General features: G+C 42.5%; 1 protein-coding gene across 3 annotated transcripts in view; it reads left to right on the plus strand.

Annotated features, from left to right (window-relative positions):
* Positions 1-64: 64 nt before the first annotated feature.
* Cnep1r1 (CTD nuclear envelope phosphatase 1 regulatory subunit 1) overlaps positions 65-18186 on the plus strand; it is a 20236-nt gene continuing 2114 nt past the window's right edge. Inside the window, exons 1-6 of one of the 3 annotated variants that reach the window (XR_003848744.1) lie at positions 65-202; positions 1152-1223; positions 7475-7548; positions 11534-11643; positions 12552-12606; positions 16707-16852. Coding sequence is in view for 2 of the 3 variants with exons in the window: in XM_008828301.3 (XP_008826523.1) it covers positions 178-202; positions 1152-1223; positions 7475-7548; positions 11534-11643; positions 12552-12606 (336 nt within the window). In the remaining variant the exon portion in view is untranslated. The remainder of the gene's footprint in view (positions 203-1151; positions 1224-7474; positions 7549-11533; positions 11644-12551; positions 12607-16706; positions 16853-18186) is intronic. The other 2 variants (XM_008828301.3, XM_029561202.1) reach the window with 2 other exon arrangements.

Raw genomic sequence — 18186 nt, forward strand, 5'->3', positions numbered from 1 at the left:
CAGTGGAGGGGTCTGGCAGAGCTACCCAATGAGCGCAGCGGTTCTAGAAAAGGGGCGGTACGAAGGGGAGTTGCCGAGGAGAGCGGTTAGAGGTGGGAGTTGGCGCTGAGGGTCGGGCGGGGACAGCGGGCTGCGATGCGGACCGGGCCGCGGCGGTGACCGGAGTTGCCGCCCGACATGAACTCGCTGGAACAGGCGGAAGGTAGGGCGGGTCGCCCGTCCCGTCGCGGAGCCCCGACCTCGCCCCGAGCAGGGGAGGCCGCGAGGCGGGGGGACAGGGCGGAGGCGGGCGCGCGGGGCTTCGGGCGTCCAGCGGGGTGACGGGGCGGAGGCGGGGCGCGCGGGGCTTCGGGGCGTCCTGCGACGGCCAGCGCTGTCTGCATCTCCGCGGCCCGGGCCGTAGAGCCCCCGCCGGGCTGGGCGCTCCTCGTTCAGTGACCAGCGTTGAGACCGAAGTGTTGTACAGTGCGAATTCCTTTTCCTCTTGTCTGGTAACCCCACGAGCTGCAACCCTCATTTCTTCTTGGCTTCCGGTCATCGCCGGGTTGGGAAGTGCTCTGGGTCTCCCAAAGTTTTAAAAACCACCGGGTGGGAAGACTACCCACTTGTTTTAGAGACACACCTGGGACGCCTGTCACCGCACAGGGCGTCTGTGCTCTGTAGCTACCCAGGCGCTCACCTGGAACTCTGTCAGAGGAGGCGAGGGAGTGTCTGCGCAGCCCGTTATCTGTCTCCGGAAGTCTAGTAAGACCATACTACGAAGTCCTTAATTAATGATGGCGCTGGAGCCCGACTCGCATAATTGCAGTCAAATACACCTCTGGGACTTTGATGTTCTAACAGATTGTTCTTGGTTCCACAGAATTGAGCTCGACTGGATTTTTATCCTTTTGCCACTTCTCAAATTCCAGCATTTGGCTTTGGCTGAGGTTGCTGCTTGATTTTCCACACACTGCGTTTTCAAGCTTCTAAAAGTAGACGTCTGGATTCCAGACAATGTTTCTGTCGTGTTCTTAAAGCTGTCATAGTATGCAGATAGTGCAGTGACACATGTAATTTGGTGTGTAAGACCTGTAAGCAGTTACCTGTCTAAAAATTCCTCTTAGATTAGTAAGAGTGGCTAATTAGAAAACTGAAATCTTTTTACCTAGATCTCAAGGCTTTTGAGAGAAGACTTACCGAATATATTCATTGCTTGCAACCTGCCACTGGGCGTTGGAGAAGTAAGTTCCTGAATGTTTTCTGAGAGAAAATGAAGTCCACTTGGTAATGTTATACCTACAGAGGAATGATTTGTGGTCATTTGACAAATACTTGCTTTACTAAACTATACGGTTTCTCTGTGTTTAGACAATTTTTAAAAACTTTATTATTTTTATTTTTGTGTGCATGAGTGTATTGCCTGCATGTGTGTAAGTGCACCCATACCATTCAGTGCCTTTGAAGGTCAGAAGAGGGCGTCAGATCCCCCAGAACTGGAGTTATGGACAGTTGTTAGCTGCCATGTGCGTGCTGGGAATCGAACCCAGGTCCTCTGCAAGAGCAGCCAGTGCTCTAACCCTCGGAGCCATCGCTCCAACCCCACATTTAGACAGTTTTTAAATGTATTTAATACTGTATGCAATATATTACAAAGAGTGCTTAAGAAAATTAGGGGATGGAGAGATGGCTCAGTGGATAAAGGCTTATGATATAAGTCTGGAAACCTGAGTTCATCTCCAGAAACCATTTAGAGGTAGAAAACACAAACTCCACAAAGTTATCCTCTGACCTCCACATTTGTGTGGCATGAGTGTGCGCGTGTGCACACACATACACACACACACTAAATAAAAATTTGAAAAAAGATGAAATCAAAACTGGCTATCCTAAAAGGACTATCTACTTTGGTTGAATATTTGTTTTTCCATGAAAGTACATACACCTTTTTTTTTGTTTGTTTGTTTTTAGGGGGGCGTCCTTTTGAGACAGACAGGGTCTCCCTGTAGCCACAACTGGCCTGGAACTCAATATGACGACTAGGCTGACCTCAATCTTACAGTGATCTGCCTACTTCTGCCTCCCAACTGCTGGGATTAAAGGTGTTTCCCACCATACCCAGTGAAAATACATACACTTTTATTAAATATTGTCATTGATAAAAACACAATAAAAATTTCACTATCCTGTTTAGTAGTTATAAAAATTTTCCTACAGGGAGCCTTAGAGATGGCTCAGTGGTTAAGAGTACTGATTGCTCTTGCAGAGAACCCAGGTTCGATTCCCAGCACCCACATGGCGGCTACAAACCATCCTTAACTCCAGTTCCAGGGGAATCTGAAGCCCTCTTCTGACCTCTGCGGCATTGTACGACACAGGTGCACTAACTTACATGCAGGCAATACCATACACATAAAATTAATAAATGAAATATTTTTTAAAAAAAGAAAAATTTTCCTACAAACTAGCTGGACTTTGTGCAGACATATACTCTCAGCACTGTGTACCCTGACCTAAAGCATGATTTTGTCTCTAAAAAACTTGAAAAATGGGCTTAGTCAGTGTTTGGCCATGTAAGCATGAGGACCTGAATTTGGATCTCCAGGGTCCACATAAAAAGCTGGGTATGCTGGGCATGGTGGCTCACTCCTTTAATGCCAGCACTCGGGAGGCAGAGGCAGGCGGATCTCTGCGAGTTCAAGGCGAGCCTGGTCTACATAGTGAGTTCCAGAACAGCTGGGGCTACAGGGAGACCCTGTCTCAAAAAGACCGAAAAAAAAAAAAAAAGCTGGGTATGCACATGCCTATAATCAATCCTTGAGGGTTAGCAGAAGACAGAATCCTTGGGGCTTGCCAGCTAGGCAATCTAGCTGAACCCATTAGTTCCAGGTTCAATGAAAGACTATCTCACAAAATAAAGTGGACATTGATCTTTGGCTTCCACATGCACATGGAAAGATAAACACATGTGCACACAAAAATATCCCCAAATAAAACATAATTTTCCTACAAACAGTTGAAAAAAATTATAAGAAAAATCATATTTTGGGGCTAGAAAGATGGCTTAGTGATTCAGTGTACTTAACTGCTCTTGCAGAGGACCTGGGTTTGGTTCCCAGCACTCACAGCAAGTGACTCACTTGCATGTAACTCCAGCTCCAGGAAATCTGACACCTTCTTAGGGACTCTTCAGGAACCTGCACTCACACTTACAAAAACACATGTATACAAATAATATAAAATAAAATAGATCTTTTTCAAAATTTTATTTATTTATGTGTATGACTGTTTTGTACATGTCTGTAAGTACATCAAGTGAGTGGCTGGTGCCCTCAGAGGCCAGAAGAATGCATGGGAACTGGAGTTATGGAAGGGTATGAGCCATCATGTGACTGCTGGAAACTGACCTGGTCCTCTGGAAAAGCAGTAAGTGCTCTTAACACTGAGCCATCTCTGCAGCCTGTAAATATTTTTTGTTTTTTTGAGACAAGGTACTCAGTATGTAGGCTGGCCTCTATTTCACAGAGATCCACCAGCCTCTGCCTCTGAGTGCTGGGATTAAAGGCTTTTGTCACTATGCCCAGCATAAATCATTTTTTAAAAATTAGAAACTGCCGGGCGTGGTGGTACATATTTCCACTGAGGGGATAATTTAGTGATAGAGTATATACTTGCATGCATGAGGCTGTTAGTTTAAAAAATTGTTTTTAATATATGCTTACAAACATTATATTTCCCTTAGTTGACTTTTTATAAGAGTTTTTTTGTTTTTTATTTGTTTTTGTCTTTTTGAGACAGGGTCTCCCTGTAGTCCCAGCTGACCTGAACTCACTATGTAGACTAGGCTGGCCTTGAACTCACAGAGATCCGCCTGTCTCTGCCTCCCGAGTGCTAGGACTAAAGGCATGCGCCACCACGCCCGGCTTATAAGGGCTTTTTAAAAATGTTTTTATCGATAATATTTTTATTTTATGTGAATGAGTGTTTCGCCTGCATGTATGTAAGTGCATGCCTGCAGAGGCCAGAAGAGGGTGTTAGATCTCCTGGAACTGGAGTTACAGATGGATGCTGGCCATCTTGTAGATGATGGGAACCAAATTGGAGTCTTCTACATGAGCAGCCAGTGATTTTTTTTTTTTTTTTCTGGTCTTTTTGAGACAGGGTCTCCCTGTAGCTCCAGCTGCCTGGAACTCGCTCTGTAGACCAGGCTGGCCTCGAACTCAGAGATCTGCCTACTTCTGCCTTTTATTGTTTTATGTGTATGAGTATTTCACCTGCATGTATGTAAGTGCACCTGTGTCATGCAATGCCCTCGGAGGTTAGAAGAGGGCATTGAATTCCCCTAGAACTGTAGTTAGTTACTGACAATATTTAGCTGTCATGTTGGTGCTAGGAATCAAATCCAAGTCCTCTGCAAGAGCAGCCATTTCTCTAGCCCCGCCCCCCAAGTTTAAAGATTTATTTTCATTTTATGTGTGTCTGTGAGTGACTGCATGTGTGTGTGTTTGCCATGTGCATGTAGGTGTCCTAGGAGTCCAGAAGAGGATGTAAGGTGCTCTGGACCTGGAGTTACAGGCATTTGTGAGCTGCCTAATGTGAATGCTCAGAACTGAGTCTGGATCCTCTGGAAAAGTAGCAAGTGCTTTTAACCACTGAGCCATCTCTCTCGTCTCCCCTTAGTCGATTTTGAATATAGCATAAAAGTGTGGTTTGAAGTCTGATCCAGAAAAGAATTTCACATTAGTACTGCCTATTCCTAAGTATTTTGAATGCTGCAAAATATGATTCAAATGAGTTCTAGTTACTGGCTCAAAGTAGGGGCAGAGTAGGGAGTGAGTAAATATAAAGAGATGAGATCGCCAACAGAGTGCTGTGCCAGTCTATACTGGAACCAAGTCATCTCCATGCCCCCTCCCCTTCTCTTTTTGGATATAAGATCTTGCTGTGTTCCTCAGGCCAGCTTCTACCTCCTGGGCTCAAGTGATTCTCCTACTTCTATGTACCCCCTTCCCCAGGTGTTAGGACCAGAGATGTGTGGCACCACTCAGCTTTGGACTAGTCTTAGGAAGTTGGACTCTCTAGATTTAATTTCTGCCTGGAAGGAAGTACAACAATGGTACACAGACGGGATGTAACCTTGTTTTCAGTGCTGGGTATCAGATCCAGGGTCTTATATCTGCTAGGCATGCCCTCTACTTCCAAGCCACATTGACAGCACAATTCCAAGTGTAATTCTGTTTGCAGGACCAGAAGAGCACTACTAAGTTAGGGATCAAGATTTTGGTATAATTTTTATTAGATCTCTGAAGTTTTAATCATATATTGTGAGAATTTTTATTGGTCAGATTTCTTGTTCTTTACCTAGAAATTGCTCCCCAAACCATTGCCTCCCTTGGAAACTTTTTAAAATGTTTATACTGTTGCCCTGTCTTAACACCCATAAACACACACTAAACTTTCCCTTTGCCGCATACAAATGCCATCAGCTTGGTTAATGTACCAATCTAATCTACCTATCTATGGGTCCTTTCTAATATTTTCATTGTGGTTTTACTTCACTTTTTTTTTTTTTGGTCTTTTTGAGACAGAGTCTTCCTGTAGCTCCAGCTGCCTGGAACTCACTCCGTAGACCAGGCTGGCCTCAAACTAACAGAGGATCCGCCTGCCTCTGCCTCCCAAGTGCTGGGGTTAAAGGTGTGTACCACCACGCCCGGCTTTACTTCACTTTTTAAAAAATTACCTTTGTATTACTATATTTTTCTTTCTGGAATTACAGAATTAGAAGGAATTGTGTTTAATATGTTCTTATCTCAGAAAATAATTTTGATTCTGTTAGTAACTAAAATGAAGTTTTAAAAATTTACCTCTGTTACCTGGAATTCTAGATGATTAAGTTTTTACTATATTTGTTTCTCTTTGAAACTTGGTTTCCACATTTGAAAATATTCATCCTAACTGAAAGACAAAGAACTGCCTTCATCTCCAGAATATTAACTGAGTCATGATGTCCTTTCTTTTAGTTTCTCTTCGTCTCTTTTTTTACTAATACCATTTATTCTTCAATTTTATGATTTTAGATTTAAAAAAAAAAAAAAAAAAAGACCGGAAAGGGACACTAATAGAATTTAAAAATAGGAAACCAAAGAGAAAGGCCAGAGCCAAAGACCTGCAGGAGCCTACAGGTGCACACCTAACTCTTCCTATTAGCTGTATGCCCCAAATATAACAGATACATGGGCTGTCTGGCCCAGTGACACTAGCACCCTGAGATCAACACACTCACTCCTGACTCAATTAGCGGTTCATCAAACATGGAAACTGAATGTAAATAGACCTATGAAAAGAGAGTGGCTCTGGCACAGGGAACACAGGGGATTGCCTGAGCACACCCAGATCCTGCCTCCACATGGTGGCGAGCTTCCCCTAATTGCTCCATACCCATACCCCTACCTGGGATTTTGTGAGGCCCCTCCCAAGACCCCAGGGCAGACCTGGCTTTAGTAGGCTAAGGCTGATATCCGTAGCCCCAGCTGGCCTGGAACTCGATATGTAGACCAGGCTGGTCTTGAACTCACAGAGATCTGCCTGCCTCTGCCTCCCAAGTGCTGGGACTAAAGATGTGGGCCACCATGCCCAGCCTATGTAATTTCTTAAATGTTATAGTTTATGAGTTGCCATCAAAGGTTGCAGGCATTCCAATCTCAAAGGTATTAAAAGGTAAACAAATATGCCTCATAGTAGCATTAAGATACAGGTCAGTAAGGGCTAGAGAGATGACTCAGCAGTTAAGAGCACCTACTGCTCTTGCAGAGGACCCAGTACCCATGTCAGGAGGCTCACAATTGCCTATAACTCTAGTTCCAGGGGATCTGATACCCTCTGGCCTCCATGGGCTTCTGCACACACAAAAACTCACACAGCCTCATACGCATAAATAAAAATAAGAACTAAATCTTTTTAAAAAGAGACTGATACAGATTGTTCGCCATGGTGACCCCACAGTTACTAATACTGACCTTTGTTTAATTCTACAATAGTAGCCTGCATGGCAGAGTCCTTCAAGTTCGAACTCAAATGCTGCAGTATAGTTTAGAAAGAAGTCTTTGTTGTATGTTTGCATTAGGAAATGAAAGGTTTTTCTCCCCTAATTTGAGTTTACAGGACCTGCAAAACCAACTCAAAACAACAGTGAAAGTGATATAACATGGAATCTTATGTTGAAATTTTGTCATCTGATTTCTTGATTTTAATTTCATTAATCTTCATTCTCATAAATTCTAACCAAGTAACAAGGAAGTGGATATCATCTCAGTTACCAGGGTTTGGAATGCTGACGTGCGTTCCTCAAGATGTGGCAAAGTCTGATTCTTGTTAGAATCATTTTGTGTTTAATAAAGTGCCGTGTTCTTTGGCTGCTGCCTGTTAGGAACTGATGGAGTAGTAGCCACCGTGAAGGGTGTGTTTGCATACTAATTTTGTGTTTATCTTTCATCAGTGCTTCTTATAGTGGTGTCTGTCTGTACAGCTACTGGTGCCTGGAACTGGCTAATAGATCCTGAGACACAAAAGGTAGAAGTTTTGTTTTAAAATCTTCAGTAGATTAAGTGAGATACTGGATGTAGTGATGCTTAATATAAAGTATTCTGCAGCGCTCCTTGTGCCTGCTACTAATTATGTTAATCCCTACATTAACAACATGCTCTAATTTGCTTAAGGAAAGCCCCAGCTAGCTGGTTTAAGTATCTTAATAAGGTGAAAGACCTAAGAAATATTACTCCATTTATATTATTTCTTAATTCATTTTTGGATTTTCTTATTTTCACGTGAGCATTCTTTTCCTTCTATCTAGTGTCAGTGTCAGCTTTTAAAAATGGTAATTCAGTGAATTATCTGTTAATACCTTTACCCCATCTGTTAATACCTTTTACCCCATAAAGCATTTGTGATGACTATATAGAAAAAAATATGACAAAATATAACTTGTGATTTAAAAAAGCAGAGTAGAGCAGTGGTTAAAACCAGAAAGGAAACCAGGTCACTGATTTCTATGCCATGAGGCTCAGCAGAGTTGACAGGATTAAGTTATAAATTGATCTCTAAATTCCCTAATCAGTGGAGTCACAGTTAATTCTGTGTGTTGTCATTGTCACTGAGGCAAATGTGCTGGTTCCCTGAGTTAGCAAAGCTTTTCTTTCTCGGCATTTATCTTTCCACGTTTCTTGCCTGGAGTTTAATATAGGAAACACCAAGAGATCTCCCATTGGGCACTGTGCAGGAACATCCCTATATCAAGGCAATAACAGATTTCATAATGTTAGCTCTTGAAGCATTATTTGATGAAAACTGACAAAATGGTTCTCAGATTTCTCTTTTTCTACTAGTGCTTTAATTTCAAGCTCAGCCTTTTTTTTTTAATTAGAGAAACAGGGGGCTTCAGTTTTTTCAGTGAATACTCACCCCCCACTTCTGTTTAGTTCACTGTCATCAGTCTGTTCAGACAGTTAGGAGGGTATTTAGTATGGAGTCTCCCTGACTCTCCACTGAGAGAGAGATAGAAAAGGACAGGAAGCAGGGGAGCTTGGTGTTGGAGTTTTATGTTAATAGAGGGGTTTATGGCAGACCAGAAATGCTCCTGTGAGTTCATTTATAAAAGTCTGATCTAAGACTGTACTTGGTACATATTTAGGGGAAGAGTAGAAGGAGGCTGAGGCTGGCAAGAAGATTGAAAAAGGTCTACCTTGGGAATTGAGTCTAACTTCTAATTGAGAAAAATATAAGCTGATTTCAGCTCATTGAGATCTTAATAAAACACAGAATTAAATATAATTTGAAATATACCCAAAATATGTAGTTAATACAATTTTCTAAATTGGATGAGAGTATAGCTATTACCCTTAGGGTTGGCTCTTTTTACTTCAGTATTTAATAACCCCAAACCTGATGAGCGTTTTAGCCAGCAATAATTGTGTCTAAAGCAGGAGTTGCAAATATAAAAGCCAGGGAGAAAAGGAATATGACAGACACTTTAAAATAAAGAGGGAGGGGCTGGAGAGATGGCTCAGTGGTTAAGAACACTAGTGGTTCTTGCAGAAGACCCAGGTTCAAATCCCAGCACCCATATGGCAGCTAACAACTGTCCGTAACTCCAGTTCTAGGGGATCCGATAGCCTCCTCTGTTTTCCACAGGCATTGTGTGATGTGGGTGCCCTTACCTACATGCAGGCAATACACGCATACACTTAAAATAAAGAAGGAAACTGATGTTAAGATGCCATTGATTGTTGCCGTGGATGGAAGGAGACTAATACCAACTGACCAGATTAAAATAAAAACATAAAGGTGGGCATGGTCATGAGAGACTGAAGCAGGAGGATTGAGAGTTGGAGGCTAGCCTTGGCTGTGTGGTAAAACCTTGTTAAACAATAATAGCAACAATACATTTAAATTTTTTTAAAAATATTGGGGCTGGAAAGATGGTTCAATGGGCAAAGTGTAAGTGGTGTTGTAAATATTGAGGACCTGATTTCATATCTCCAGCACTCAAGTAAAAGCCAGGTGTGGCAGTGTACATTTGTAACCCCAGTGCTGGGGGAAGGAAGGATTGGCAGAGACAGAAGGATCCAGGAGGCGTGCTGATAGCCAGTCTAGCTAAATCAGTGAGCTCCCAAGTTCAGTGAGAACCTCAGTTAAGAAGCAGGGTGGAAAGCCAGGCCTGATGGCGCACACCTTTAATCTCAGCACTCGGGAGGCAGAGGCAGGCAGATCTCTCTGAGTTTGTGGCCAGCCTGGTCTACATAGTGAGTCCCAAGACATCTGGAGCTACAGAGAGACCCTGTCTCAAAAAGACCAAGAGAAAAAAAAAAAAAGAAGAAAAAAGGTGGAGCTGGGTGTGGTGGTGCACCCTTTAGTCCCAGCCCTGGAGTGGCAGAGGCGGGTGAATCTTTGTGCTTTGCAGGCCAAACAGGGCTACATAGAACCTAACTCAAAAAACAAAAACAAAAAAACCAAGGTGGAGGGTGATAGAAGAAGATACTGTGTTAACCTGTGGCCTCCACACATGTGTACACAAGTGAGAGTGCATACATAAGCTATGCACATACACAAAAAAAAATTGCAAAGTGCTGTATGGGCTACCATTGTGTAGACCACACAGCTGGCTTATAAAAATCAAACCTCAGAGGGTTAAAAAAATTTTAATTACATTTATTCAGTGTGTTGTCAGGTGGCACATGTGAGAGAGGATAGCTTAAGGGTGTTGGCGCTCTCCTTCACCATGTGGGTCCCAGAGGTGGAACTCGGGTCATCAATCTTTGTAGCAAGTGCCTGTATCCATTGAGCCATTTTACCTGCTGTAAGCCTCAGAGATTTTAAGAAAATAGTCTTTTAAAGCCAAGTGGTGGCTCATACCTGTAGTCCCAGTACTTAGGAGGCTGAGGCAGAAGGATTGCTTTGGGTTTAAGGCTTTCATGGGCAGCATAGCAAGTACCAGGCCAGCCAGGGCTCCATAGCAAGACTGTGCCTCAACAAAACAGAAAAAGGTTCTCTGAAACATTAGTCTGTCTTCAGGATCTAATCTCGCGGGTGTTTCCCTCCTAATGTTTTCAGTCTCTCAGATTTTCACTTGCTCTTGCTAAACCAGTACTTAGGGCTTTGCCTAGGGCTTTTCTCTGTCTTGAAATGCATGTGTTTAGCTTTCAGTCTTCAACCATGAGACATGTCTTGCTGTGAGGGCTCTCTGGGGATGTGCTTAGCTTAAGTGTTCTTCCTATGTAGTTACTACCCTATTTGCTCTCTTTTTCTAGAAGCTCTGCATGTGTGTCTTCTCGTTCTTCGGTCTGTTTCTGTTCCCCAGCCATCTGGCTTTGTTCCAAGCATGAATCTTGGACTCTTATTCCTCTGCCTATTTTTAGAATTGTGTGATGCCCATTTTTCTGTCATTTCATTATGCCCGACCTGACGGAAGCCCTTTTTTTTCTTGAATTCTATTTCTTTGTAGATAGCTACTAACCATTTATTCCCTGCTTCAATGGTCCCACGACTATCTAAATCTTAGTAGCTTCAAAACCAGCTTCCTTTTTTGTTTCAAGGGTAAAAGTGAATCTGTAAAAGTTAGGCAAACAGGGAAGGTAATGTATGTGTGGAGGCGGGGCAGGAGATGAAGATTAGTCTTGGACCAGGTTAGGAATGACAGAGCTTGCTCAACTCTGTAGGAAGCTTTTTGACAGGAAGGTAATAAATCTTGTGTTTTCATTGAGACTAAAGGCTCTTCGTTCATTAAACAGAGAGCTCAGTATTTGGGATAGAGTTGTTTTAATGATTCAAGTATTTGAAACCATCTATTGCTATCTTGTCTTGCTGTACAAAAAGATAAAAAACATGTTTTGTTTTGTTTTGTTTTTTTACAGCATAGTAATAAAGAGAACTAGGACTATTGGACATCTTCAAATTCTTGTAGTTTAGATGATAAAAATGTACATTTATACATAAGTAAGGAGGTAGGAAATCAGTATTCTCAGATTTTAACATTTTTGTATTTCACGTTTTTCTTTTTCAGGTGTCCTTCTTCACGTCATTATGGAATCATCCATTTTTCACAATTAGCTGTATTACTCTAATAGGCTTGTTCTTTGCGGGAATACACAAGAGAGTAGTTGCACCATCAATGTATCCTTTACCATGAATTGAAATTTTTAAAAAGATGATTATTATTTTATGTATATGAGTGTATTGTTGCATGTGTATATGTGCACCACATAAGTGCCTGGTGGTCACAGAGGCCAGAAAAGGGCATTGGATCCCCTGGAACTGGAGTTGGCAGACGGTTGTGGGCTGCTATGTGAGTGCTGGGAATCAAACTTGGATCCTCTGTGAGAGCAACAAATTGCTCCAGCCCTCCACTAATTGAATTGTATTCTCTGAACTAAGCTGAAGAACTCTATTATCTAAGTGGTTGTTAGAAGCTTTGTTAATCACTTTCTGTCCTATGACAAAGTACCTGAGAACAGATTTGTCTTAGCCAGGCGTGATGGCGCACGCCTTTTCCAGCACTCAGGAGGCAGAGGCAGGCCCATCTCTGTGAGTACAAGGCCAGCCTAGTCTACATAGTTCAGGTCAGCTGGGACTATAGGGAGACCCTGTCTCAAAAAGACCAAAAAAAAGATTTGTCTTGACTCAAAATTTTAAGAGGTTTCAGTCCATGATTGACTGGTTCCATTACGTTTTGACTGTGGTGAGGCAGAACATTATAGCAGGAAGTATGTGGTAAAACCAGGCTGTTTGCCTCATGGCAGCAGGAAGCAGAAAGCAAGAAAAAGGGTCCAGGGACAAGATGCAGCCTTCAGAGGCACACTCTGTGGGGACCTATGTCCTGTAACCGGTCCTACTCCATTTAGCTATGAATGTATCAGTGGATTAATTCATCGATGCAGTTAGTGCCTTATTCAGTCACCTCAGTGTGCTAACAGCTGGTGTCAAGGCTTTATCACATGAGCCTTTGGGGCAATATTTCATATTTAAACCACAACAGAAACTTATTCTGTATCGGGAGTTTTCCTTTGACCACATTGATTCAGTATAGCTGCTCGATGTCGAACAATATTAGCAGAATACAATATGTCTTGCGATGATGTAAGTACTCTTTTCATTAGAGCATACCTATAGTCAGGTGTGATAGATTATGCCTATAATTCTAGCACTTGAGAGATAAAGGCAAGAGGATTACTGTAAGTTTAAGGCCAGCCTACAGAGTGAGACCCTGTTTCAAAATAACACCGAAAAGGAGGCAGGGGGCCTAGAAATGCAGACATACATAAAAGTACTAACATGTTTAATTTTAAGAAAACAGACACCTGGGCCAGGCATGGTGGCACTGTAATCCCAGTACTTGAGATCCTTGGGCAAGAGGATCAAAGAGTGTAAGGCCAAGAGGCTGGAGATGTAGCTCAGTTGATAGAGTGCTTGTATGATGTGCAAAGCAAACATGCTCAATTTGACACCATCCTATGTTTTAATCATTCTGGGCAAGGTAGTGCACACTTAACATTCCTGCAGTTGGGAAGCTGAGGCAGGAGGATTATGAATTTAAGGACATTCTAGACAGAATAGTGAACCTTTAAAAAAAGTTATAATTCAAAAAAAAGTTAATACCTAATAAAGAGTATAGTGGCTCTCCATGTGCCCAGTCTATCAACTCATGGCCAGTCACATTTAATCTAGTCCCCTGCCACAGTCCTTTGCTCTTGGATTATTTTGGTGTTTTGTTTTGGGTTTTGCTTTGTTTTGTTGTTGTTTGTTTGTTTATTTATTTATTTATTTATTTATTTATTTATTTATTTTTGAGAGGCCTCGCCATGTAGCCCTGGCTTATGGTACTTGTTGTGTAGTCCAGACTGATCTTAAATTCAAGGCTATCCTGCCCCAGCCTTACAACACCTATTGGGCTATTTTGAACAAGTCCCAAGCAATATATTTCACCTACAAATATTTCAGCACATTAGAAACCACTTTTAAATTATTTTGTAAATCAATTATTTTATGTGTATGAGTGTTAATGCCTGCATGTATGTAAGTGCATCTGTGTTGTACAGTGCCCACAGAGAACAGAGGGGGTGTCTGATCCCCTGGAACTGGAGTTAAGGATATTTTTAGCTGCCATGTGGGTGCTGGGATTTGAACCCAGGTCTTCTGCAGGAGCAGTCAGTACTCTTAACTGCTGAGCCATCTCTCTAACTCTTTTTTTTTTTTTTTTCTGGTCTTTTTGAGACAGGGTCTCCCTGTAGCCCCAGCTGTCCTGGAACTCACTATGTAGACTGTGCTGGCCTTGAACTCACAGAGATCCATCTGCCTCTGCCTCCAGAGTGCTGGGACTTGGGACTTGCACCACCATGCCCAGTTTAAACAGCGTTTTTGATTATTGTTATTGGTGTTAATGTATGTGTTTGATTTGTTGGTTAGTTGATTTTATTTTTTGGTCTTTTTGAGACAGGGTCTCCCTGTAGCCCCAGCTGTCCTGGAACTCACTATGTAGACTGGGCTGGCCTTGAACTCACAGAGATCCATCTGCCTCTGCCTCCAGAGTGCTGGGACTACAGGCATGCGCCACCACGCCTGTCTTAATTATTTTTTATACAGGGTCTCCTGTAGCCCTAGCTGAGCTGGAACTCACTACATAGACCAGGCTGGCCTCAGTCTCAACAGAGATCAGCCTGCCTCTGACTCCTGAGTGCTGGGATTAAAGATGTGCACCACAATCCTCAGCTTGGGTTTTTTTGTTGTTTTTATTGTTTTTAATTGTTGCTGCTGTTAAGACAGGATCTCATTGTGTGACCCAGGCTCATTATGTAACCTAGTCTGGCTTTGAACTCGCGGTCCTCCTGCCTAAGTCTCTCAAGGGCTGGGATGATAAGCATGCACAACCACATTCAACTAGCCATTAATTTTTTATAATATATGCACATACAGATCACACTTGCTAGACAAGTGTTCTATCACTGAGCTACACCCTCAGCCCAAGCATCTCAGTAAAATAGAGGAAATAGTAGTGTGAAAGACGTGCTAAACTACAGAATAGCTAAAATGGGACATCCACCATGGAGACATGTATGTACTAGTCCATATTCTCCCTGCAGGTTTAACTGTAGCAGAGAGGAAAGGCAGAAACACTTTACCTCAACCCAGGTCTCTCAAGGGCCAACAGAAGTCCCGTGCCATCCTTGTGGGAACAGGCACTGCAGGTTCTGCTGCCCTGGGCACCACAGCCCTAGCCATAGGCAATAAAAAGTTTAGGCTTCTAAGTTCTCAGATAGACAGAGACCTCAGACGTCTACAGGACTCCTTGGGCAGGTAGAGAGACAGGTTAGCTCCCTAGCTGAAATGGTGCTACAGAACAGAAGGGGGCTGGACCTACCGTTCCTAGAGGAAGATGGCTCATACATGGCCTTAGGTAAGGCTTGCTGCTTTTACGCCAATAATTCAGGTATAATTGAGTTTTACTGAGCCTCTGGTAATACTCCTCCTAACCTTTCCGGTAAGCCCATGCCTCCTAAAATTTCTAACTGGATAGATCAAGAGGTGTCCAAACGCCATCAAAATTATGGTTCTAAGGACCCAATATGAGCCTCAAAATCAAAACAAGTCGAAGATTTGACTTAAATCCCAGAGCCAGTGGGGAATGTCATACCCCGAGTGCCTCTATTTTTATGTAAGTTTAACTGGTCAATCATCTGGTCATAGGACCACCCCTAGGAAGGTGGGTCATTTTAAATAGATGGGCAGAGTACCTAATGCATTAATGAAACAGTGAGTCCAACGTACTAGCGCAGAACTCCAGAGGAGCCACAATCATGTCGGTCTCTCTAAGTCTGTCCACCTTTCTGAAAGGTGTAATTTCCCTTTTTTTCTTCATGCCTTTCTCACTAAACACGCTTTCTTTGAGGCTTTGGGCTGCCCCTAGCATCTTATATTTCTTTACTCTCTCTAAATCTTCCTTCTCCCAACCACATGTGGCTGCCAGCCAGCTGCATATCTGCTCCCCATGCCTTATCCCCTCCGTTCTCCTCAAGGCAACTGCCACGCTTACTAGCTCGCCTGCTCTGAGGATTTTTCTTTAAAATTGTAAAAGCCTGGAAAAAAAAAAAAAAAAAGCCGGGCATAGCCACAATTGTGCCAATAATCCCAGAACTATGGGGTAGAGACAGGAGAATTGCTGGGGCTTGCTGGCTACCAGCCTAGATCCAGGTTGAAAGAGAGACCATGTCTCAAGAGAATGAGGTAGGGAATGATAGAGCACAATAATCAATGTAGCTGAGTATTCTCATTGACTGTTAGTAAAGGGAAATGTTCCCGGTTTTTCAAACTTTGTTATTTGGCCCAACATTGGAACTTAAAGAACTACCGTTAGTAACCATTAACCATGTGCAAAGTCCTGGGCTTATTTCTATTTTTTATTTCTTTTTGAAAATATTTTATTTGGAGCCAGGCGTGGTGGCGCACGCCTTTAATCCCAGCACTTGGGAGGCAGAGGTAGGTGGATCTCTGTGAGTTCAAGGCCAACCTGGTCTACATAGTGAGTTCCAGGACAGCTGGGGCTACAGGGCTGGAAAGATGGCTCAGCCGTTAAGCACACTGACTGCTCTTGCAGAGGATCCAGGTTCAATTCCCAGCATCCACATGGCAGCTACGCACTGTCCTTAACTCCAGTTCCAGGGGAATCCGAAGCCTTCTAACTTGAGGCATTGCATGACACGGGTGCACTCACATGCAAGCAATACACTTGTACACATAAAACAAAAATAAAATATTTAAAGAAATATTTATCAGTTTTTTTCCTTATGTATGTGAGTGTATTGCCTACATGTATATGAATGCACCCGTGTTGTGCAATGCCTGCAAGGTCAGAAGAAGGCATCAGATCCCCTGGAACTGGAGTTACAGTTTTTAGTCACCATGTGGGTGTTGGGAATTGAACCCAGGTCCTCTGCAAGAGCAGCCGGTACTCTTAACCACTGAGCCATCTCTCCAGCCTCTAGGCTTATTTCTTCACCTGTATTATCTTAGTTGAGCTCTTCTGTTATGTTTAATTGCTTATTGGTCCCATTATTTGGGTGCATTGTAATTCAACCCCCTACTGAACATACCGTTGTTTCCCCCTCTTTTATACTGGGTGTGGTCTGTTTTTCTCTGGAACTTAATGCACTGGGTAGAAGGGATTTTATGTGGTCTCTTACTAGATCCCTATACTTCACATGGTGTCTGGCACATGGTAGATAACCAAGCAGTGCTGAACAAACGTGTTAGTGACATCTTTGTGTGAATTCTTCCACCTGAACCTAGTTTCCTTCAGGTAAACGTCTAGGAGTAAAAGTTTACTTTTATGGTATGTACTTTATTATTGTTGTTATATATATGTATGTATGTATAAACAGCTTAGTTTTACAAAAGCATTTCCTAGAATATACTGATCACCAACAGTATATGGGTCTTCATTGCCCTTAAAACTTGTATGTTGGAAAGAAGCACCTTGCCCAAACAGTTTTATCTGTTACAAACTCAGTTTAATAAGCAGCAAAAATCTATAAAAATTGGGAATTCTGTCCAATGTATTTTTTTTGAAACCCCTCCTCCCCCCCTTGGTATTGTCTTCAAAATTTGCTGTTTTGTAGTACATCTCAATTTGAACTAGTCCCATTTCATGTTCTCAACTACACAGGGCTAGTGGCTACCTAATGTAACCATGAAGCATTAGTTATAACAAAACATCAAGATGAAAGGGGGGAGTTGTTTTGTATTCCTCATTACTTTTCTTTGTTTCCTTTATTTTTTTTGTGAGACAGGGTCTCCCTGTAGCCCCAGCTGACCTGGAACTCGATATGTAGACCAGGCTGGTCTTGAGCTCACAGAGATCTGCCTGCCTCTGCCTCCGGAGTGCTGGAGTTAAAGGCGTGCATGACCACACCTGGCTCCTCATTATTTTCCTAATAACATACTGGGGCTCAAGGAACCTAAAGTATATTTTTTCAGTTTTTTCAAACTTTCATGTAGCTCAGGAACGGCCTTGAACCTCCCAAGAGCTGAGATTACAAATTGACCCCCTGCCCAGCTATATTTGCTGTATTTATTGGCTGATTTCTAGGTAGCAAGTGGGGAAGGAATTCAAGTAAAGGTGTAAGAGTACATGTGTTTTTGTTTTTGTGCTAGGCATTGAACCCAGAACCTTGTTCATGCTAAGCAGCGTGCTCTGCCACCGAGCTACACTCTCAGCTGTGTGTGTTAACGTAATAAAAATGCAGTCCACACAAAGGAAATCTTGAAAATGTAACTATGATTTTGTTTAACCTTGACTAAAATAATAGGTGATTCCACTCAAATACCCTTTTTTGTTTGTTTGTTTGTTTGTTTGTTTTGTTTTGTTTGTTTAGACAGGTTCTCACTGTGTAGTCCCAGCTGGCCTGGAACTCACTATGCAGACCATCCCAGGCTGGCTTCAATCTCAAAGAGGTCCGCCTGCCTCTGCTTCCAGAGTGCTGGGATTAAAGGCATGCCCCCCACATGTGCAGCTCGAATGCCCTGTTGTTTTATTTATTTACTTATTTACTTACTTATTTATTTATAGTTGTTTTTTTGGTCTTTTTTTTTTTTTTTTTTTTTTTTTTTTTTTTTTTTTTATTTTTTTTTTTTACCCCCCCCGGGCCCGAAACACCCCCTTTAAAC

Source organism: Nannospalax galili, unplaced genomic scaffold (assembly GCF_000622305.1).
Source record: "Nannospalax galili isolate Female #2095 unplaced genomic scaffold, S.galili_v1.0 scaffold1353, whole genome shotgun sequence".
NCBI lineage: Eukaryota > Metazoa > Chordata > Mammalia > Rodentia > Spalacidae > Nannospalax > Nannospalax galili.